General features: G+C 50.2%; 1 protein-coding gene across 1 annotated transcript; it reads left to right on the forward strand.

The window, feature by feature from the left end:
- Positions 1–4,406: 4,406 nt before the first annotated feature.
- On the forward strand, positions 4,407–24,305 carry B4GALT3 (beta-1,4-galactosyltransferase 3). The gene is made up of 6 exons (XM_088465823.1): positions 4,407–4,667; positions 6,348–6,583; positions 7,374–7,564; positions 7,729–7,851; positions 18,960–19,064; positions 22,680–24,305. Exons 1-6 carry the CDS (start codon positions 4,412–4,414, stop codon positions 23,356–23,358), a joined length of 1,590 nt encoding a protein of 529 aa, XP_088321949.1. The 5' UTR covers positions 4,407–4,411; the 3' UTR covers positions 23,359–24,305.
- Positions 24,306–24,420: the final 115 nt, after the last annotated feature.

Raw genomic sequence — 24,420 nt, forward strand, 5'->3', positions numbered from 1 at the left:
TCTGCCCCCTGCACACATTTACCTCTGCCCCCTGCACACATTTACCTCTGCCCCCTGCACACATTTACCTCTGCCCCCTGCACACATTTACCTCTGCCCCCTGCACACATTTACCTCTGCCCCCTGCACACATTTACCTCTGCCCCCTGCACACATTTACCTCTGCCCCCTGCACACATTTACCTCTGCCCCCTGCACACATTTACCTCTGCCCCCTGCACACATTTACCTCTGCCCCCTGCACACATTTACCTCTGCCCCCTGCACACATTTACCTCTGCCCCCTGCACACATTTACCTCTGCCCCCTGCACACATTTACCTCTGCCCCCTGCACACATTTACCTCTGCCCCCTGCACACATTTACCTCTGCCCCCTGCACACATTTACCTCTGCCCCCTGCACACATTTACCTCTGCCCCCTGCACACATTTACCTCTGCCCCCTGCACACATTTACCTCTGCCCCCTGCACACATTTACCTCTGCCCCCTGCACACATTTACCTCTGCCCCCTGCACACATTTACCTCTGCCCCCTGCACACATTTACCTCTGCCCCCTGCACACATTTACCTCTGCCCCCTGCACACATCTACCTCTGCCCCCTGCACACATCTACCTCTGCCCCCTGCAGCGCAGCGCGGTGTTACCCAGGGGCACAGTTACTGGCTCTTGTCTTACACCCGTATCAGAATTGGCCCCTTGGTGTCACATTACTACTTATGGGAAAGTATTTGGTGGTCTCGTCCATCCCTGTAACTGTACATGACATCTCGCAGGGCATTCATATCTGCATGTCATATTGCTGTGTGGTAATTATTGTTACCCCTCGTGGCTGCCCGTTATCTGCATGGCAAAGCTAATCGCATCAGATCTCGCTGGGTATGTCTTGGTGGGCGTTATCGCTGGCTTAATACATTTTTGTTTGCGACGCGAGTTTTTGTGAGTTTTTTTGTTGTTCTTTGCCTAAGAGTGTCTGTGGAAACCCACCCTGGGCACTGCCCTCAGACCAGAGGGTAATTGTCACTTGCGCTTAGTTAAAACAGGATTTATTATTTCCTTCATTTTATTAGCATCTGTTCCTTAATTCTTTTTTTATATGCGGAGAGATGTTATGGCAGCACGGTTGGTGTAATGGTTAGCATTACTGCCTCACAGCACTGAGGTCTTGGACCTGATTCCCATCATGGACCTACCTGTGTGGTGTTTGTATGTTCTCCCATTGTTAGCGCAGGCTTCCTTCGGGTACTCTAGTTTCCTCTCTCAATCCAAAATATACTGGTAGGTTAATTGGCTCCTGACACAAATGGACCCCAGTGTGTGTGAGCATGTGGTAGGGAATATAGATTGCAAGCTCCACTGGTGAAGGGACTGAAATACTCTCTGTACAGCGCTGCGAAATATGTGCGCGCTATATAAATGGAATTAAGCATGTAGAATTATTGTGCAGGGATCATAGACTTGAAGCTCCAGTGGGGCATGAAAAGTCACCCAAAATGTTGTGACCACCCCGTCTGGCAGGTGAAGAGTTTTTGTGTTTAGTAGTGACGTGACTGCGCCATTCCCCATCGATGTGATACGTCAGAAAGGAAAAGTAGTAGTTCAAATTAATGGGTGGTCATTATGGCTTCTAACCCCAAGGATCCCTCTGGTCAACCTAAGGCACGAGACTCCTCTTTGTATACCTGCATGGTGAAGGGACGGTCCATCAGAGGTCCGTGGAGACCCTTTGCCGCTCAATCTCTCAAGTCTTCCTGATCCTCATCCTACGTTGTTTTATTTTTCCGTTAACCTAGCATTTCCCATGAGGAGAGAGCTAAGCAGGGACATGCTCCAGAGTGTTTATACATGTCAGCCTCCCCAGCCATAGACCTCACTCACGTCACTGGAGCTAAGGGTAGACCACTCAGTGCGTTGGGAATTTTTGCCCATTCCCAATACCCGTTCTATGCAATATTTCAGTGTCCGCGGCTCGTGTGAGGACCAAGGACCCCCTGTGCCCTACTTTCATGTTACATATTGCTACCTCCGAGATCTTACGCCATAGGCCACGTAGACCAGGAGATCATACTGGCAACTAGTCCTGCTCTTCACTAGACCACCATTTAAGGTCCCTTAACCACTTAACTGACGTGGTGGCATGGGATGCGAATGCAGCCAGCTGTGCTTCAGCTGACGAGGTGCGGCCGCAGCGCACGCTATGTTTTTGAAGGGGAAATTCATGTTACTCGTGTGCAGAACGGATCTACTCTGACTCCCCGGACCCGGCCGTTTCTGACCGGTTTTGCCAGAAAAAAATCCTCAGTTAAGTGGTTAAGTTCAGCCTAAAGCAAAAAAAAACTTGCTGGAAAGCAGAGAATTGACCTGTCCCTCGCTCCTTCCTGTCCATGTGGGAAACAGTCCTCCTAAACGGCTTTTTGTTATTCCTACACAAGCATTGGAAAAAACCATATCAACCATATAAACCCTCCGCTAAGCCCTCTTGTTTTTAAGGGGTCATCTCCATCCCCCCCGCTAAGCCCTCTTGTATGTAAGGGGTCATCTCCATCCCCCCCGCTAAGCCCTCTTGTATGTAAGGGGTCATCTCCATCCCCCCCGCTAAGCCCTCTTGTATGTAAGGGGTCATCTCCATCCCCCCCGCTAATCCCTCTTGTATGTAAGGGGTCATCTCCATCCCCCCCGCTAATCCCTCTTGTATGTAAGGGGTCATCTCCATCCCCCCCCCGCTAATCCCTCTTGTATGTAAGGGGTCATCTCCATCCCCCCCCCGCTAAGCCCTCTTGTATGTAAGGGGTCATCTCCATCCCCCCCGCTAAGCCCTCTTGTATGTAAGGGGTCATCTCCATCCCCCCCGCTAATCCCTCTTGTATGTAAGGGGTCATCTCCATCCCCCCCGCCAAGCCCTCTTGTATGTAAGGGGTCATCTCCATCCCCCCCTGCTAAGCCCTCTTGTATGTAAGGGGTCATCTCCATCCCCTCCGCCAATCCCTCTTGTGTGCGCCCGGCAAATGCGCTCCACCGTGTTCCTCGTCACGTCTTTTTCCTAGCTCAGTTACTTTGTAATTAACACAAAATACCACATTTAGTTTTTCTGGGGTGTTAACATTGTGCATTAATGACCATGATTTATTATTCACTAATCCTATGGAAGTCTAAGGTCTGGTCTAAGGCTACAAGTACACTGGTGACATAATACACACTGTCTGCACCTTCATGCAGGTGAAATGCAAATTAAAAGCACGCCCTAAGGGAGAGCCAGGTGCCCAGAAGTCACTACACGTGCACGGCACTAGTCTGTACAGGGATAAGTCACTACACGTACACGGCACCAGTCTGTACAGGGATAAGTCACTACACGTACACGGCACCAGTCTGTACAGCTATAAGTCACTACACGTACACGGCACTATAGTCTGTACAGGGATAAGTCACTACACGTACACGGCACTAGTCTGTACAGGGATAAGTCACTACACGTACACGGCACCAGTCTGTACAGCTATAAGTCACTACACGTACACGGCACTATAGTCTGTACAGGGATAAGTCACTACACGTACACGGCACTAGTCTGTACAGGGATAAGTCACTACACGTACACGGCACTAGTCTGTACAGCTATAAGTCACTACACGTACACGGCACTATAGTCTGTACAGGGATAAGTCACTACACGTACACGGCACTAGTCTGTACAAGGATAAGTCACTACACGTACACGGCACTAGTCTGTACAGGGATAAGTCACTACACGTACACGGCACCAGTCTGTACAGGGATAAGTCACTACACGTACACGGCACCAGTCTGTACAGGGATAAGTCACTACACGTACACGGCACCAGTCTGTACAGGGATAAGTCACTACACGTACACGGCACCAGTCTGTACAGGGATAAGTCACTACACGTACACGGCACCAGTCTGTACAGGGATAAGTCACTACACGTACACGGCACCAGTCTGTACAGGGATAAGTCACTACACGTACACGGCACCAGTCTGTACAGGGATAAGTCACTACACGTACACGGCACTATAGTCTGTAGAGCGAAAAGGGACAGGTGGAGGCGTTGACCGCTGCATCCAATGAAATTCTAGCTCCCATTTATCTGGTACACTCTTTATTTAGATCTCCTAAGATCCCACCTCAGATCCCACCTCCTATTTGTTCTGCTAACGCTGTTAGTTTATTTTCTTACTTCATAATGCATACGTAGTGTTCATTCTAGCACCCTGCACCTGTCACAGCCCGTGCAGTTCCTCTCTCCCGCCTGGGGTGTCGCTCTCTGCTCTGGTTCTTCTAGCACACTCTGGTCTGTATCTCACGGGTTGTGCCAGGTGCACGGGTTGTGCCGGTGTGCCAGCCTGTGCTATAATTCTCCTGTCTGTCACCGGCAGGTGGAGAGGATGATCCGGCGAGTCCTGGAGCGCCCATGTACGCTGGCCATGCTGATCGGTTTCCAGTTCGCGTTCATGGTGTATTTCTCGTTCGGTGGACTGCGCAGCCTGGCCTCCATCTTTGGCCGATCTTCGGAGCCCAGCTTTGACTACACTCGCACCCACGATGTCTACACCAACCTCACCCGCCTGCAGGGCACGCTTCATCCCGGGACCCAGGCGACGGGGCTTCTTCCGTGGTGCCCGGAGAGGTCTCCGCACTTGTGTGAGTTCCCGTTCGCTGTGCCAGGGAAACGGTCCCTGTGTCTGGGGCGCACAACGGATGATATTTGTGGATGGAAACATTGGCGCGCAAAGTGCAGCACATACATAGAGAGTACAACCCGTCTCACCCATAATCCCCTGCTGCCTGATTGTCAGGGTTCAGCTGTCTAATAGAGACGGGGGTAATATGTAACTGTAACAGAGCTGCACTCTGCGCCATTACTGCAACATCCCAGCATGGGCCATGTACAGTAATGCTGGTCCTGAGTGAGCCTGCCTGGTCCTCCCCCCACACCACCACTGGTCCTGAGTGAGCCAGCCTGGTCCCCCCCCCACACCACCACTGGTCCTGAGTGAGCCAGCCTGGTCCCCCCCCCACACCACCACCACTGGTCCTGAGTGAGCCAGCCTGGTCCCCCCCCCACACCACCACCACTGGTCCTGAGTGAGCCAGCCTGGTCCCCCCCCCACACCACCACCACTGGTCCTGAGTGAGCCTGCCTGGTCCTCCCCCCACACCACCACTGGTCCTGAGTGAGCCTGCCTGGTCCCCCCCCCCCCACACCACCACTGGTCCTGAGTGAGCCTGCCTGGTCCTCCCCCACCCCACTACTGGTCCTGAGTGAGCTAGCCTGGTCCCCTCACCACCACTGGTCCTGAGTGAGCCTGCCTGATCCTCCCCCCCACACCACCACTGGTCCCGAGTGAGCCTGCCTGATCTACCCCCACACCACCACTGGTCCTGAGTGAGCCTGCCTGGGCCTCCCCCCACACCACCACTGGTCCTGAGTGAGCCTGCCTGATCCTCCCCCACACCACCACTGGTCCTGAGTGAGCCTGCCTGGTCACCCCCCCCCCCCCCCACACACCACCACTGGTCCTGAATGAGCCTGCCTGATCCACCCCCCACACCACCACTGGTCCTGAGTGAGCCTGCCTGATCCTCCCCCCCACACCACCACTGGTCCTGAGTGTGCCTGCCTGGTTCCCCCCCACACCACCACTGGTCCTGAGTGAGCCTGCCTGATCCTCCCCCCCCCCACACACCACCACTGGTCCTGAGTGAGCCTGCCTGGTCCCCCCCCCCCACTGGTCCTGAGTGAGCCTGCCTGGTCCTCCCCCACCCCACTACTGGTCCTGAGTGAGCTAGCCTGGTCCCCTCACCACCACTGGTCCTGAGTGAGCCTGCCTGGTTCCCCCCCACACCACCACTGGTCCTGAGTGAGCCTGCCTGATCCTCCCCCCCCCCCACACACCACCACTGGTCCTGAGTGAGCCTGCCTGGTCCCCCCCCCCACCACCACCACTGGTCCTGAGTGAGCCTGCCTGGTCCCCCCCCCCCCCACCACCACTGGTCCTGAGTGAGCCTGTGGTCACCTAATGGTCTGAGGAGCGTGATAATGTGCCATGCTTTCACTGTGACCAGACCTGAACCCAATAGAGCATATAAGAGATATCCTAAGGAGACCCCTCAGACAGCTTTTCCCACCACCATAATTCAGTCTCACATATTGGTAGGCTCGATGCCACGGCGTATAGCGGCCGTACTGACTTCATAGTGGCCCAACACCGTAATAGCTGACTTTATATTGGTATTTACATTTCTGTCCCCTCCCTGCATATACACGGCCGGCACACCGCATCTATCCCGCTTACTGACTGTGTTTTACCTTTTATACAGTGGGTCCCATTACTGTGACCTTTAGCCGGACCCCCACATTCCAACAGATACGAGAGAAGAATCCCATGGTAACACAAGGAGGTAGATACCGGCCACCGAGCTGTGAGTCCCGGCATCGCACCGCCATTATCATCCCGCACCGGAACAGGGAGACCCATCTGAGACACCTGCTCTATTACCTGCACCCGTTCCTGCAACGCCAGCAACTGCACTACGGCATATACATTATCCACCAGGTGAGACCGCCCCATATATCGCTGTGAGGGGCACCCTCAGCCCTTTCCTGTTCCTCCACCACTTGGTAACTCTCCTCTCAGTAGGCAGCCTCTTACCTCCCTCCCTCCACTGTGCCTCCTGCCTCTCTCCCTCCCTCTGCTGTGGTGTGACTCTCCCCTCTGCTAGATACGCAGCAGTATTACTCTCTCCACTCCACTGTGCCTCTTGCCTCTCTCCCTCCCTCCACTGTGGTGTGTCTCTCCCCTCTGCTAGATATGCAGCAGTATCACTCTCTCCACACCGCTGTGCCTCCTGCCTCTCTCCCTCCCTCCACTGTGGTGTGTCTCTCCCCTCTGCTAGATACGCAGCAGTATTACTCTCTCCACTCCGCTGTGCCTCCTGCCTCTCTCCCTCCCTCCACTGTGGTGTGTCTCTCCCCTCTGCTAGATATGCAGCAGTATCACTCTCTCCACACCGCTGTGCCTCCTGCCTCGCTCCCTCCCTCCGCTGTGGTGTGTCTCTCCCCTCTGCTAGATATGCAGCAGTTTCACTTTCTCCACAATGCTGTGCCTCCTGCCTCTCTCCCTCCCTCCGCTGTGGTGTGACTGTTCCCTCTGCTAGATACGCAGCAGTATCACTTTCTCCACACCGCTGTGCCTCCTGCCTCTGTCCCTCCCTCCGCTGTGGTGTGACTGTCCCCTCTGCTAGATACGCAGCAGTATCACTCTCTCCACACCGCTGTGCCTCCTACCTCTCTCCCTCCCTCCGCCTTTGTGTGCTTCTTCCATATCTCTCTTATTATTGTCATAGTCGGGGAACTCGACATTCAACCGTGCGAAGCTGCTAAACGTGGGGGTGAAGGAAGCGATGCGGGACGAGGACTGGGACTGTCTCTTCCTCCATGACGTAGATCTCATCCCCGAGAACGACCACAACCTGTACGTGTGCGATCCCTGGAGCCCTAAGCACGCCTCCATCGCCATGAACAAGTTCAGATACAGGTGCGAGGCGGATCTGCTTCTCGTGTCCCTGCTCATCCCAAATCCCCCCCTCCCGTCTCCTCCGGTCTCCCACCCACCATCTGCTCCATTTCTCCACTCTCCTTCCCAGTATCCTCCCACTGTCTGTCTCTGCTCTCTTGTTATGTAATCTGTCTCACCAACAGCCTCCCGTACCCGCAGTATTTTGGGGGGGTGTCCGCCCTCACCCCTGAACAATATATGAAAATGAATGGCTTCCCGAACGAGTATTGGGGCTGGGGCGGGGAGGACGACGATATTGCCACCAGGTGGGTAGCTGCTCTTCTGCCTGCATAAGCCCCCTCCCCCTCTATCGTCATCCAGCTCTTCTCCATCTGCACACACCTGTCCTCCCCCTCTATATCGTCATCCAGCTCTTCTCCATCTGCGCGCACCTGTCCTCCCCCCCTCTATCGTCATCCAGCTCTTCTCCATCTGCGCGCACCTGTCCTCCCCCTCTCTATCGTCATCCAGCTCTTCTCCATCTGCACGCACCTGTCCTCCCCCTCTATCGTCTTCCAGCTCTTCTCCATCTGCGCGCACCTGTCCTCCCCCTCTCTCTCGTCATCCAGCACTTCTCCATCTGCGCGCACCTGACCCCCCCCGCTATCGTCATCCAGCTCTTCTCCATCTGCGCGCACCTGTCCTCCCCCTCTCTCGTCATCCAGCTCTTCTCCATCTGCGCGCACCTGTCCTCCCCCTCTCTATCGTCATCCTGCTCTTCTCCATCTGCGCGCACCTGTCCTCCCCCTCTCTCGTCATCCAGCTCTTCTCCATCTGCACGCACCTGTCCTCCCCCTCTATCGTCATCCAGCTCTTCTCCATCTGCGCGCACCTGTCCTCCCCCTCTCTCTCGTCATCCAGCACTTCTCCATCTGCGTGCACCTGACCCCCCCCCCGCCTTTATCTCTTGGCTCCATGCGCTGTCCTTCTCTCTATCTGACCCCATCCCCGCCTTTATCTCTTGGCTCCATGCGCTGTCCTTCTCTCTATCTGACCCCATCCCCGCCTTTATCTCTTGGCTCCATGCGCTGTCCTTCTCTCTATCTCACCTCCCCCCCCCACCCACCTTTATCTCTTGGCTCCATGCGCTATCCTTCTCTCTATCTGACCCCCCCCCCACACCTTTATCTCTTGGCTCCATGCGCTATCCTTCTCTATCTGACACCCCCCCCCGCCTTTATCTCTTGGCTCTATGTGCCGCTGTCCTTCTCTCTATCTGACCCCCCCCCGCCTTTATCTCTTGGCTCCATGCGCTATCCTTCTCTCTATCTGACCCCCCCCCCCCCCACCTTTATCTCTTGGCTCCATGCGCTGTCCTTCTCTCTATATGACACCCCCCCCCCCCACCTTTATCTCTTGGCTCCATGCACTGTCCTTCTCTCTATATGACACACACACACCCCCCCCCCCCCCGCCTTTATCTCTTGGCTCCATGCGCTGTCCTTCTCTCTATCTGCCCCCCCCGTACGCACCTTTATCTCTTGGCTCCATGCGCTCTCCTTCTCTCTATCTGACCCCCCCCGCCTTTATCTCTTGGCTCCGTGTAAGTAACTACAGGAATATTATCACGTATTTCACATTTACAGTTTATTTAGTTTTATTTATGTTCCTTACACTTTCTGTAATGTAATAAATTCCCATGAAATGTAAAATCTAGCTGTGACCGCCATCTCCCCCGATTAGCAGAGATGTAGGGGTCACATGCCAGACAAGCCTGTAATTTGGCAGAACTCGCCCGTCAGCGCCCCAACTCTTCCCGGGCCGTCAGGAGGCGACACTGAGGCAGCGTTGTGTGAGTTTCGGGTCAATGATCAGAGCCACAACGCCGTCCAATCAGCACAATCGTTAGATACTGTCTTGGCACTGATTGAATTTTAAGTTTCCCCACGCTGGGAGAAGTGTTGCAGCGCTGACGCGGTTCCCCCGTATGCCCCCTGGGGAAGAGGGGGACGCCATGTTGGCTAAAGCTTACATCTTGTATTAAAATATTTTTCAGATTTATTTTACTCTTAAATGACATGAATACAATAAGCCCCAGTGAAGGATTCTGGGGCGGCGTCCATTGTGTAGTGCTGTGTTCTCATGGTGTCTGTCTCATCTCTACGTCTCTCTCTCTCTCTCTCTCCTCGCTGTCGCTCCTCACGCTGGGACCCGCATGCTCCTCTCTCTGCCATCAGCTGGATTCATTTTCTTTCCTTCATCTCATTTTTCTTTTTTTCACATCGTTTATCTAAGAACCAGGTGACGAGAGCAGGTAGGTGACCGGGACATCGGCATAAACCTGTGACTCTCCAGAGCAGACCGGTGACTACTGAGCAAGCACTGAGAGCAAGGTGTATATTGAGGAGAGCAGAGCACTGTGGGTCATCTGTAGACTGGGGAGCAGAGCACTGGGAGGTCATCTGTAGACTGGGGAGCAGACCACTGGGGGGTCATCTGTAGACAGGGGAGCAGAGCACTGGGAGGTCATCTGTAGACAGGGGAGCAGAGCACTGGGGGGTCATCTGTAGACAGGGGAGCAGAGCACTGGGGGGTCATCTGTAGACAGGGGAGCAGAGCACTGGGGTTCATCTGTAGACAGGGGAGCAGAGCACTGGGGGGTCATCTGTAGACAGGGGAGCAGAGCACTGGGGTTCATCTGTAGACAGGGGAGCAGAGCACTGGGAGGTCATCTGTAGACTGGGGAGCAGACCACTGGGGGGTCATCTGTAGACAGGGGAGCAGAGCACTGGGAGGTCATCTGTAGACAGGGGAGCAGAGCACTGGGGGGTCATCTGTAGACAGGGGAGCAGAGCACTGGGGTTCATCTGTAGACAGGGGAGCAGAGCACTGGGGGGTCATCTGTAGACAGGGGAGCAGAGCACTGGGGTTCATCTGTAGACAGGGGAGCAGAGCACTGGGGGTCATCTGTAGACAGGGGAGCAGAGCACTGGTGGGTCATCTGTAGACAGGGGAGCAGAGCACTGGGAGGTCATCTGTAGACAGGGGAGCAGAGCACTGGGGGGGTCATCTGTAGACAGGGGAGCCGAGCACTGGGGGTTATCTTTTGACGGGAGCTGAGCACTGGGGGGTCATCGGTAGACAGGGGAGCAGAGCACTGGGGGGGTCATCGGTAGACAGGGGAGCAGAGCACTGAGGGGTCATCTGTAGACAGGGAGCAGAGAACTGGGGGGGTCATCTGTAGACAGGGGAGCAGAGAACTGGGGGGGTCATCTGTAGGCGGGAGCAGAGAACTGGGGGGTCATCGGTAGACGGGAGCAGAGAACTGGGGGGGTCATCGGTAGACAGGGGAGCAGAGCACTGAGGGGGTCATCTGTAGACGGGAGCAGAGCACTGAGGGGTCATCTGTAGACAGGGGAGCAGAGCACTGGGAGGTCATCGGTAGACAGGGGAGCAGAGCACTGGGGGGGTCATCGGTAGACAGGGGAGCAGAGCACTGGGAGGTCATCAGTAGACAGGGGAGCAGAGCACTGGGGGTCATCTGTAGATAGGGGAGCAGAGCACTAGGGGGGTAATCCCCGTATTCATGGGAGCAGAGCACTGGGGGTAAAGGCTGGCTGCATATGAAGGACAATAATCCAGGACAGGTTTAGCCCAAAACCAACAATCTCCATATTTTGGCTTCTATACAAAGAAAAGTGAGAGCATTATGGATGACAGCCGCTGTGCAGTGCATTGTGGGTAGTATCAGTATGAAGATGAACAATGGCTGTGTCTCTGTATGTGTAATCTGTCTGGCACAGAATGTCCCCGCTCCATGTATCCAGCCCCCCCCTCTGTGTATCCGTATTGTGTGTACAGCACAAAGCCCCATCTGTGCTGTCCCTGGGAGATTTCAAACATTCCCAGCTCCCTACCCAGCAACTGGGCTCATACAGGGACGAGAAGTGGCCCCAAAACTGGGTGTACGCCCTCCACTGGGCACTTACAGGGGAGACGAGTGACCCCGTTACTGGGTGTACTGTACGCCCACCACTGAGTACTTAGAGGGGAGACAAGTGATCCCGTTACTGGGTGTACGCCCACCACTGAGTACTTGGAGGGGAGGGGAGTGACCCCGTTACTGGGTGTACTGTACGCCCACCACTGAGTACTTGGAGGGGAGACGAGTGACCCCGTTACTGGGTGTACTGTACACCCACCACTGAGTACTTGGAAGGGAGGGGAGTGACCCCGTTACTGGGTGTACTTTACGCCCACCACTGAGTACTTGGAGGGGAGATGAGTGACCCCGTTACTGGGTGTACTGTACGCCCACCACTGAGTACTTAGAGGGGAGACGAGTGACCCTGTTACTGGCTGTACTGTACGCCGACAACTGAGTACTTAGAGGGGAGACGAGTGACCCCATTACTGGGTGTACTGTACGCCCACCACTGAGTACTTAGAGGGGAGACAAGTGACCCTGTTATTAGGTTGTATTTGATTTTGTTAGATGAGTTAGTACAGTGTGTATCATCGGTATGTGGTTAGATGAGTTAGTACAGTGTGTATCCTTGGTATGTGTTAGATGAGTTAGTACGGTGTGTATCCTCGGTATGTGGTTACGTGAGTTAGTACGGTGTGTATACTCGGTATGTGTTAAATGTGTTAGTACGGTGTGTAACCTCGGTATTTGGTTAGATGAGTTAGTACGGTGTGTATCCTCGGTATGTGTTAGATGAGTTAGTACGGTGTGTATCCTCGGTATGTGTTTATATGAGTTAGTACGGTGTGTATCCTCGGTATGTGTTAGATGAGTTACTACAGTGTGTATCCTCTATGTGGTTAGATGAGTTACTACAGTGTGTATCCTTGGTATGTGTTAGATGTGTTAGTACAGTGTGTATCCTCGGTATGTGTTAGATGAGTTAGTACGGTGTGTAACCTCGGTATTTGGTTAGATGAGTTAGTACGATGTGTATCCTCGGTATGTGTTAGATGAGTTAGTACGGTGTGTATCCTCGGTATGTGTTAGATGAGTTAGTACGGTGTGTATCATCGGTATGTGTTAGATGAGTTAGTACGGTGTGTATCCTCGGTATGTGTTAGATGAGTTAGTACGGTGTGTATACTCGGTATGTGTTAGATGAGTTAGTACGATGTGTATCCTCGGTATGTGTTAGATGAGTTAGTACGGTGTGTATCCTCGGTATGTGTTAGATGAGTTAGTACGGTGTGTATCATCGGTATGTGTTAGATGAGTTAGTACGGTGTGTATCCTCGGTATGTGTTAGATGAGCTAGTACGGTGTGTATCCTCGGTATGTGTTAGATGAGTTAGTACAGTGTGTATCCTTGGTATGTGTTAGATGTGTTAGTACGGTGTGTATACTCTGTATGTGTTAGTACAGTGTGTATACTCGGTATGTGTTAGATGAGTTAGTACGGTGTGTATACTCGGTATGTGTTAGTACAGTGTGTATACTCGGTATGTGTTAGATGAGTTAGTGTATTGTGTTTCTTCTCTTTATCCAGCCGCCTTAGCATTATTCCCCTCCTGAAAGCAAACGCTACATTTATTTTGCTAGACGCAACACCCCACCGACAACGCCACATTGCGCAGATCAGGCGCGCCCTGTAAAAATTGACGCATCTGTGCAAAGTTTAAAAAATAAATGACGTAAAAAACATTGGTTAATTTCACTGGCGATTTTTGCAATTTCAAAGGACAAAAGTTTTCCACATTGGAGTAAAATCTTCAAATGTTGAAAAAAATGTAATATTTACCCAACATATATCATAGTAATACTCCATGTGGGGGGTTAAACTTGTCGGTGGTGCTTCCTAGAGTCCGTGTTGTACATAGCATACCCGCGCAGTAACAGGGCGCAGTGCACCGTGTGTCCGCTCCGCCCCCTGAGTGCACAACGTCGTGCAGATTACCAGGAAGTGCGGCACTGTCCTGAGGACGCTCTGGGTGGCACTGTCGCATCAATAGTGGCTGTAGGGTCCCATTCCAGAAGCATGGGCCACGGGGCAGAGACGCTACCGCCCATAGAGCGCTCGTTACGGCCTTGTGGCTACAGCGGAAGATACAGAGAGACTCTATGTTGGGGTATGGTTATATGATAGAGTTGTGAAATTAAAAATGACATTTTATTGAATTATTTAAAAAGATGGGTTATAGTCAAACTTATAATTTATAGTAGTTATAGAAAAAAAAATTATATATATTCCTGTTCTAACTGTGCCAGGAGGGATGTAGTCGGCATCCCGGCGGACGGGACGCCGACTGTCTAAATACCGAAGCTGGAATCCTGACAGCAGTCGGGATCTCGGCTCCAGAATACCGTCTGCCGGGATCCCAAAGGTAAGTATAGGGGGATAGGTTTAGGGTGCGGGGAGGGGAAGGTTAGGGTTAGGTACTAAGTGGGGAGGGGAAGGTTTAGGGTCAGGCACTAAGTGGGGAGGGTTAGGTTTAGGGTGCGTGGAGGGGAAGGTTAGGGTCAGGCACTAAGTGGGGAGGGTTAGGTTGAGGGGAGGGTTAGGGGGAGGGGAGGGGAAGATTAGGGTTAGGCCCTAAGTGGGGAGGGGAAGGTTAGGGTTAGGCACTAAGTGGGGAGGGGAAGGTTTAGGGTCAGGCACTAAGTGGGGAGGGGAAGGTTAGGGTTAGGCACTAAGTGGGGAGGGGAAGGTTAGGGTTAGGCACTAAGGCCCTGATTCAGAGCCGGATGCTCTGACCAGAGCGCTCGCTCTGAATCAGGGCCCACCTCCATTAAAATGGAGCGTCCTCCTGGACGCTCGTATAGCTGTGGGTCACCACCCACAGCATATACGAGCGTGCAGGATGATGGTCACTATGGTCTTGACCATCGCGACCATCGTCACTGCGAGCAGAAGCCTGCGGTTGAGTTTTTCAACCGCAGGGCCAGGAGTGATTTTGGCTCTATCAGAGCCAAAATCACTCCCACTGACATCACTAGTGATGTCAGTGGGGCCGGCTTCTGACGGTAGGCATTCCCTTGGGAACGCCTCCGTCTCGCAGGCACGCCCACCAAAGGGGGCATGCTGTCAATCAACATCGACAGCACGCCCCCTTTGATCAGACACTACGAGCGAAGGAACGTCCTTCGCTCGTTGCGTCTCGCGCATGCGCACGACGGAGCTCCCTCCATCGTGCGCATGCGCAGTGCAGGCCATCGACCCACTTGCGAGCGGACAGCCGCTCGCGAGTGGGTCTGAATCAGGCCCTAAGTGGGGAGGGGAAGGTTTAGGGTCAGGCACTAAGTGGGGAGGGTTAGGGGGAGGGGAGGGGAAGGTTAGGGTCAGGCACTAAGTGGGGAGGGGAAGGTTTAGGGTCAGGCACTAAGTGGGGAGGGTTAGGTTGAGGGGAGGGGAGGGGAAGGTTAGGGTCAGGCACTAAGTGGGGAGGGGAAGGTTAGGGTCAGGCACTAAGTGGGGAGGGGAAGGTTAGGGTCAGGCACTAAGTGGGGAGGTTTCGGTTGAGGGGTGGGGAAGGTTTAGGGGGAGGGGAAGGTTAGGGTTAGGCACTAAGTGGGGAGGGGAAGGTTAGGGTCAGGCACTAAGTGGGGAGGGGAAGGTTAGGGTCAGGCACTAAGTGGGGAGGGGAAGGTTAGGGTCAGGCACTAAGTGGGGAGGGGAAGGTTAGGGTCAGGCACTAAGTGGGGAGGGTTAGGTTGAGGGGAGGGGAAGGTTTAGGGGGAGGGAAGGTTAGGGTTAGGCACTAAGTGGGGAGGGGAAGGTTAGGGTCAGGCACTAAGTGGGGAGGGGAAGGTTAGAGTCAGGCACTAAGTGGGGAGGGGAAGGTTAGAGTCAGGGACTAAGTGGGGAGGGGGAAGGTTTAGGGTGAGGGGAGGGGAAGGTTTAGGTTGTCGGGAGGGGAAGGTTAGGGTTAGGCACTAAGTGGGGAGGGGAAGGTTTAGGGTGAGGGGAGGAGAAGGTTAGGGTTAGGCACTAAGTGGGGAGGGGAAGGTTGAGGGAAGGGGAAGGTTTAGGGTAAGGGGAAGGTTAGGGTTAGGCACTAAGTGGGGAGGGGAAGGTTAGGGTGTGGGGAGGGGATGTTTAGACTTAGGCACTAAGTTGGGAGGGATAGGTTGAGGGGAAGGTTAGTGTTAGGCACTAAGTGGAGAGGGGAAGGTTTAGGGGGAGGGGAAGGTTAGGCACTAAGTGGGGAGGGGAAGGTTTAGTGTGAGGGGAAGGTTAGGGTTAGGCAATAAGTGGGGAGGGGAAGGTTAGTGTTAGGCACTAAGTGGAGAGGGTAAGGTTTAGGGGGAGGGGAAGGTTAGGGTTAGGCACTAAGTGGGAAGGGGAAGGTTTAGGGTGTGGGGAGGGGAAGGTTAGGGTTAGGCAATAAGTGGGGAGGGTTAGGTTCAGGCATCGGGGAGGGAGGGTTAAGTTTAGGGTGAGGTGCGGGGAGGGAAGGTTAGGGTTAGGCACTAGGGGGGAGGTTAGGTTCAGGCACTGGGGAGGGAGGTTTAGGGTGCGGGGAGGGGAAGGTTAGGGTTAGGCACTAGGGGGGAGGTTAGGTTCAGGCACCGGGGAGGGAGGGTTAGGGTGAGGTGAGGTGAGGTGCGGGGAGGGGAGGGAAGGTTAGGGTTAGGCACTAGGGGGGAGGTTAGGTTCAGGCACTGGGGAGGGAGGTTTAGGGTGCGGGGAGGGGAGGGTTAGGCACTAGGGGGGAGGTTAGGTTCAGGCACCGGGGAGGGTTAGGTTTAGGGTGCGGGGAGGGTTAGGCACTAGGGGGGAGGTTAGGTTTAGGGTGCGGTGAGGGGAAGGTTAGGGTTAGGCACTAGGGGGGGAAGTTAGATTCAGGCACTGGGGAGGGTGGGTTAGGGTTAGGAAACTTACCGGTTAGTGTCGGTATTCTGACAGCCGGGATCCCATATCTAACCTGTACCAGAATATGAACACGGGCGGTTTATCAAGGTACTAGCAACTTTATCAGAAGTGTGTTTTGGTACCTACTCTTCTGTATGCTTTTGACACACATCCTACGAGATACCTTCTTACTAGATGAGAACGTTACACGCGCTCAGCCGGTGATTATATCATGTTATTGTGATTCTAGTCCTTCTGTACATTGGTTGTGCAAATAGTGAGAATAGTCTGCGCTGAACGTGTCTATACGGGATCTCACATAGGCTCCAGCCGCAGAGCTGAACGTGTCTATACGGGATCTCACATAGGCTCCAGCCGCAGAGCTGAACGTGGCTATACGGGATCTCACATTGGCCCCAGCCGCAGAGCTGAACGTGTCTATACGGGATCTCACATAGGCCCCAGCCGCAGAGCTGAACGCGTCTATACGGGATCTCACATAGGCCCCAGCCGCAGAGCTGAACGCGTCTATACGGGTTCTCACATAGGCCCCAGCCGCAGAGCTGAACGTGTCTATACGGGTTCTCACATAGGCCCCAGCCGCAGAGCTGAACGTGTCTATACGGGTTCTCACATAGGCTCCAGCCGCAGAGCTGAACGTGTCTATACGGGATCTAACAGTCTCCAGCCGCAGAGCTGAACGTGTCTATACGGGATCTCACATAGGCCCCAGCCGCAGAGCTGAACGTGTCTATACGGGATCTCACATAGGCCCCAGCCGCAGAGCTGAACGTGTCTATACGGGATCTCACATAGGCTCCAGCCGCAGAGCTGAACGCGTCTATACGGGATCTCACATAGGCCCCAGCCGCAGACATTGAGGGGTTCTATACTCCCTCTATAATAATATGACAATAGCACATCCCATATACATGTGCAGTATATCCATAGGTGACGTATTATGTAGATTTATACATCTGTAGAGATTCAATAGAACATTCTATAACTGTTTATTCCAAAAGGTTAAATACTACCATTAAAATGGAAAAATTATATATTTATTAAAAGGATTTAGGGAATACTAAAAACAATGGTGTATGCAATATAATACAGTTTGAATGGAAATATGGATCTATATGTACCTAATACCATTATGCAATATACAAACAACGTATAACATGGACAGACAATATATATATATATATATATAGGTCACTTGACAATGGTTCAAATTGAAATCGGATGTGAATGAGGACTAGATTCATATAATAGGAACTGGTGAATCAGTCTGTGGGCCTGATTCAGAGCCGCTCGTAAGCGGCCGCTCGTTCGTTCCGAGCGATGTTCGCCCAACTGCGCATGCATACGGATTGTAATACGCATGCGCGAACCAGTCAGTGCGGTCGAAAATCGTGTGCTCACAAAATAGCGAATGCCTGCTAATTTGAGTGACAGGAGGAGGCGTATGTGGGTGGTAACAGGGGAAGGTGCTTGAAAACGGGGAGTGGAGATCCGAACGCAGGCGTGCTTAAAGGTCAAAACGGGCGTTTTATGGGAGTGCATAATTACTACAGCAGCGTCATCGACCACGTCACTTGGTTGTCTTTTAGCCTGAACTGTTCGCATGATTGCGGTAGGAAAACCCTACCACAAGCACTGCGAGCAGTTCATACGCCTTTCGATGTACTCGATTAATCTAATAGCGGTGATGACGTAGGATGCGAGCGGCCAGGGGACGTTTTTTCTTAAATAGTGAGCGCATGTTTTGTTCGCTCGTTCAGACATAGAGGCGTCAACAGACCGCAAAGAGCGAGCGCTTAATTTAAATAGCCAGCCCCTTTTAATGAACGAGCGTCCGCAAATAGCGTCCAGCTCTGAATCAGGCCCAGTGTCCAAAACCGGGATCTCCCGCTGTTCGTCCAGAACGGTCTCAAAGCAATTCCTGCTGAGGGAGTTTATATTGCAATGTAACCGTACGACCAGGGGAACCACTGAGCGTTACTCACCCTGACGTTATTCAAAGGCTTCTCCCGGTTATTTCCCCGTTGTGGGTCTGGGGTTATTCCTCCCTTTAGGTGTGTCTTGCGGTGAGGGGGGAACAGAGGGTCTATTGGTATTGAGGCCGTTTTGGACCAGTTCCTATTATATGAACCTAGTCCACTTTCACACGTGGTTTTAGCTGACACTCCCCGTTACCCCCTATTACCCCCTCACACACACTAAACGCTCCCTGCCTGTCTCTCCACTATTCAAAGTTATTGTATGTTTGTCTATAACCCATCATATAAATGATTGGATAAAGGTGAATTTCCTCTGATAACAGCATGCCCCAGCATGGAGCCTCTGCCTCGTCCTCTATAACCTTTGTAAGTGAGGTTTTACTGAGTTTCTTTCTGTCCTGACCCCAAAAACTTACAAAGCCCAGGTTGGCGTTTGCTCTCTCACAGAGCGTGCGCTCCAGAAGCCCATTGTCCTGTTCTGTCTCGCCTTTGCCTGCCCGCCCGCCCAGTCCGTGGTGCGTCGGCCCTGTATATACAGTGCCCCCTGAGACCTCCCTTATCCATATGGTCATTATAGCGTTAGTCACTCACTAACACTGTCTCTCCTCTGCCCAGGGTCCGCCTGGCTGGCATGAAGATCAGCCGCCCGCCTGTATCAGTGGGCCATTATAAGATGGTGAAGCACAGGGGTGACACGGGCAATGAAGAAAACCCGCACAGGTGAGATGGTCATTGCTGCCTGGAGGTGTAATCATGCTTATTAGGAGGGCAGCAGCTGGGTGTAATAACACTGCGAGCATGTGACCATTTATGTGATTAATAATATCTTTATATTATTATTATTCTTCTTCTAATACACTAATTGGTCACATGATTATACACTATATTACCTAGTGTCTAGCAGGGGGTCACCACTTTACTCTAGGGCCCGGTTCCTAACCTGCCCCCCAAAAAAGTGATTGCTGCCTTCTGTACCCTCAGACGGGGCATTAAATGTGCGTCTGGGCTTATTGGAAAGGTTTATGGGGTGTGAGGTAACACCAGAACCTTAATAACAGATTCTGCATGGTGTATATAGCCTGGATACAGTGTATATGTCATATAAGGGGGTTGCAGATGGCACCCGATCAATCCCAACTGATGATTTCTTTATTTTTATTCTAAATAATTTTTTATTGAAACACCGAATATAACATACAGAAAATAGAGAAATCATTATTACAATTCCAGTTTAACATCTGAAAACAGAATGGTAGATTTTTATAGATAATACAAAATCATCCCAATAATAATACATAATCCGTTACAGTATTTAGCAGCACATAACTAATTAAGTCATCCTACAACACTGTAATAGACGTCCCAATAAGGTTCCCAATTCTGTTCTACAGAAAATGGGAGATAGGAGCCAGTAAGCGAGACCCCAGCAAACACTAAACTAAAATAATAAATACACATGTGTATAAACACGCATACACACATATATAGTTTATATACATAACGTACACACATACATAACATACACGCGTACATAATGTACACACATATATACATAACTTACACACATATGTAGATACATATGTACATAACATACACACATATATACATAACATACACGCGTACATAATGTACACACATATATACATAACACACGCGTACATAATGTACACACATATATACATAACGTACACACGTACATAACTTACACACATGTACATAGCATACACACATATATACATAACGTACACACATACATAACACACGCGTACATAATGTACACACATATATACATAATGTACACACACAACGTACACGCATACATAACTTACACACATGTACATAGCATACACACATATATACATAACATACACGCGTACATAACGTACACACATATATACATAACTTACACACATGTACATAACGTACACATGTACATAGCATACACACATATATACATAATGTACACGCGTACATAACTTACACACATGTACATAGCATACACACAAATAAAGTACACACATATATACATAACGTACACACATATATACATAACGTACACGCGTACATAACTTACACACATGTATACATAGCATACACACATGTATACATAACATACACGCGTACATAACTTACACACATGTACATAGCATACACACAAATAATGTACACACATATATACATAACGTACACACATATATACATAACGTACATGCGTACATAACTTACACACATGTACATAGCATACACACAAATAATGTACACACATATATACATAACGTACACGCATATATACATAACGTACACGCGTACATAACTTACACAAATGTACATAACGTACACATGTACATAGCATACACACATATATACATAATGTACACGCGTACATAACTTACACACATGTACATAGCATACACACAAATAATGTACACACATATATACATAACGTACACGCGTACATAACTTACACACATGTATACATAGCATACACACATGTATACATAACGTACACGCGTACATAACTTACACACATGTACATAGCATACACAAAAATAATGTACACACATATATACATAACGTACACACATATATACATAACGTACACGCGTACATAACTTACACACATGTATACATAGCATACACACGTATACATAACGTACACGCGTACATAACTTACACACATGTACATAGCATACACACAAATAATGTACACACATATATACATAACGTACACACATATATACATAACTTACACACATGTATACATAGCATACACACATGTATACATAACGTACACAAATGTGTACATACGTACACGCATACATAACTTAGACACATATGTACATAACTTACACACATGTAGATACATATGTACATAGCATACGCGTACATAACTTAGACACATGTACATAACTTACACACATGTAGATACATATGTACATAGCATACGCGTACATAACTTAGACACATGTACATAACATACACACATATATACATAACTTACACACATGTAGATACATATGTACATAACATATATACATAACGTACACGTGTACATAACTTACACACATGTAGATACATATGTACATAACATATATACATAACGTACACGCGAACATAACTTACACACATATGTACATAGCATACACACATATATACATAATACACGTGTACATAACGTACACACATATATACATAACATACACGCGTACATAACTTACACACATGTACATAGCATACACACATATACATAACGTACACGCATACATAACTTACACACATATGTACATAACTTACACACATATGTAGATACATATGTACATAGCATACACACACATACATAACGTACACGCGTACATAACTTAGACACATGTACATAGCATACACACATATATACATAACGTACACGCGTACATAGCATACACACATATATACATAACGTACACGCGTACATAACTTACACACATATGTACATAGCATACACACATATATACATAACGTACACGCGTACATAGCATACACACATATATACATAACGTACACGCGTACATAACTTACACACATATGTACATAGCATACACACATATATACATAACGTACACGCGTACATAGCATACACACATATATACATAACGTACACGCGTACATAACACACATATATACATAACGTACACGCATACATAACACACATATATACATAACGTACACACGTACATAACTTACACACATATGTACATAGCATACACACATATATACATAATGTACACGCGTACAGAGCATACACACATATATACATAACGTACACGCGTACATAACACACATATATACATAACGTACACGCATACATAACACACATATATACATAACGTACACACGTACATAACTTACACACATATGTACATAGCATACACACATATATACATAATGTACACGCGTACAGAGCATACACACATATATACATAACGTACACACATCCATACACATCCTTCTATAGATTCTACTTAAAATTCCAGTATAATTGGAGGGTCATTAGATTCTGTCCCCCTTCATTACATCTTGTACAGTATCTGTGTATGTACCTGAGCAGAGGATATTGAGATAAAGGGAGGATGGCAGATCTGGTTCAGCAGGAAAGTCACCGAGGGGATGTATACAGTGAGGTGTAGGACAGAGGTAATTGCGGGAATGGCCGGTCACAGGCAGAAGTCATTGCTCTATGAGAATGTGCCTAATGCTACTGGCTCTCTGAGACCACACCTGGTGCCAGAGTGACACCTGCAGGCTGTGAGGAGGCATTGCATGTAATACAACTTAGACATGTCTACGTTTGTCGCGCAGGTTTGATCTTCTCATCAGGACCCAGAGAATGTGGACTCAGGACGGCATGAACTCCCTGACTTACACCCTGCTCGCAAAAGAACTGGAACCCCTATACACCAACATCACTGTGGATATCGGAATGGACCCCAGGTCGCAGAAGCCCTTACGGACGCGTGGGCCCACACCACCACCCGTAAAGCATCAACACAATTATACGACCAATAGTTCCACCAGGGGGAAGCTGTCTGTGTTTGTCCACTCGCTGACCAATCGCTCTGCTGCCGTTGGAAAGGAGATGGCGGCAGCGGCCAGGAAGAAAACCAGCAATGTCTTCTACGCCCGGGTAAAGGAGGCTGCAGAATCTACGGCCATCTTAAACGAGTCCAAGAGAGTCCGGCGGGAGGGCACGGATGGTACAGTTACTGTAAACCCCAACCCTGCTACAGAAACGCTTTCCCTCATCCGCTCGCCACAACTGGTCCAAAAAAGTAGGGCGAGAAGTAGGGTGGAGCGAAGGAAAGTTTTGGCAAGAGCGACCAACGGTACAGTCTCAGACACTGGAGGACCGGAGCCCCGGTCAGAGGCCGGAAGCTTTAGTAAGGACCTACGTAGGAGAGCACCGGAGCACGCGGCTCGCAGTAGGCCGCCTACGTTATCGTCCGATCTGCAAACTGGCAACAAGGCTCCGCAACTCTGAGTAACGTTAACGGCTTGTTGCTGGCAACTCCAATGAAGATCGGTTTAATGCAGGAGGCGGATCCCCTGCCTCCATCTTGTATTTTCTTATGGCGTACAGAAGGAGTTCCTTTGCAGGAATTGGGATCATTACTGCTGACGTATTGAAGTGTCCTGCCTTGGGAAGCTAAATAGATCAGAAAAATAGCAGAACTCTGATTTGGGCCTGGTGCAGACTCTCCTTACGGGATAATAAAAATGGCAGCTCCTGCGGGCGGTGTTTGGTGCGGTAACACTTAGCCCCTGCCTTCAGAGTGCCTCACTGTGAGAATGGCCATTCACTGAACTCTCCCTCCCTGCCACAAGATGGCGCTGCTGCCTGGTAGGTCCATCCTGATTACTGGATAGCCGGCGGGGGGGGACTCTATGTATACATGTACATAAATGTCTGGACGATAATATATATTTTAAAAATTGTAATTTAATGCTCCGTGCTGTGCGCTGGGTGTGATCAACGACGAAGGATTCCTCAGGCTGCTGTGTCTTAAAGAGGTGGAAATTATTTTTCACCAGTTGTTTGGTGCAAACTTTAAAAAAAAAAAAAAAAACCTGGACCTTAAGTTCGAGTGAGACAGTATTTACCTTCCACCGCTCCAAGTGTTTATGGCGTATCCTCTCCCACCGGATCACGGCCTCTGTATGCTAGCTGTACATAACTCATTCTCTTGTTTAATATTTAAATGCTCGCCGTGATGTATCACAGTTACACTGGAATGGAACTTGGATTAAATATTTTATTGATATTTATGATATGAAGTTGAAAGAGACATTGAACTTAAAGACTTTTCTCTCCGCAAAGAGGGATCGGATAGTGTCTACGAAGGTGAGAGACCCCACGCTCTCCCCCAACATCCCCTCCCCCAGCATTTGTCACTGACGTGGTATCATTAAATTGTAAAGTGAAAGTCCTTTACGCTTTGTCAATGTTTGAGAGGTTGAAGTAAAGCAGTTTCCCAGAAACCTTTCTTCCAGGTAACAAGGAGTAATAATGCTGCAATGCTCTGCAGACATCGGGCGCTAATAT

This window comes from Taudactylus pleione, unplaced genomic scaffold (genome assembly GCF_031769625.1).
Source record: "Taudactylus pleione unplaced genomic scaffold, aTauple2 ptg002166l, whole genome shotgun sequence".
Lineage (NCBI taxonomy): Eukaryota > Metazoa > Chordata > Amphibia > Anura > Myobatrachidae > Taudactylus > Taudactylus pleione.

Bases quoted from the DNA above. Each gene is read 5' to 3' on its own strand.
- B4GALT3 (XM_088465823.1), top strand. From the start codon at position 4,412: ATGATCCGGCGAGTCCTGGAGCGCCCATGTACGCTGGCCATGCTGATC. The intron at 4,668-6,347 runs GTGAGTTCCCGT...CCTTTTATACAG, and splicing joins GGAGAGGTCTCCGCACTTGT to TGGGTCCCATTACTGTGACC. The intron at 7,852-18,959 runs GTGGGTAGCTGC...TCCTCTGCCCAG, and splicing joins GACGACGATATTGCCACCAG to GGTCCGCCTGGCTGGCATGA.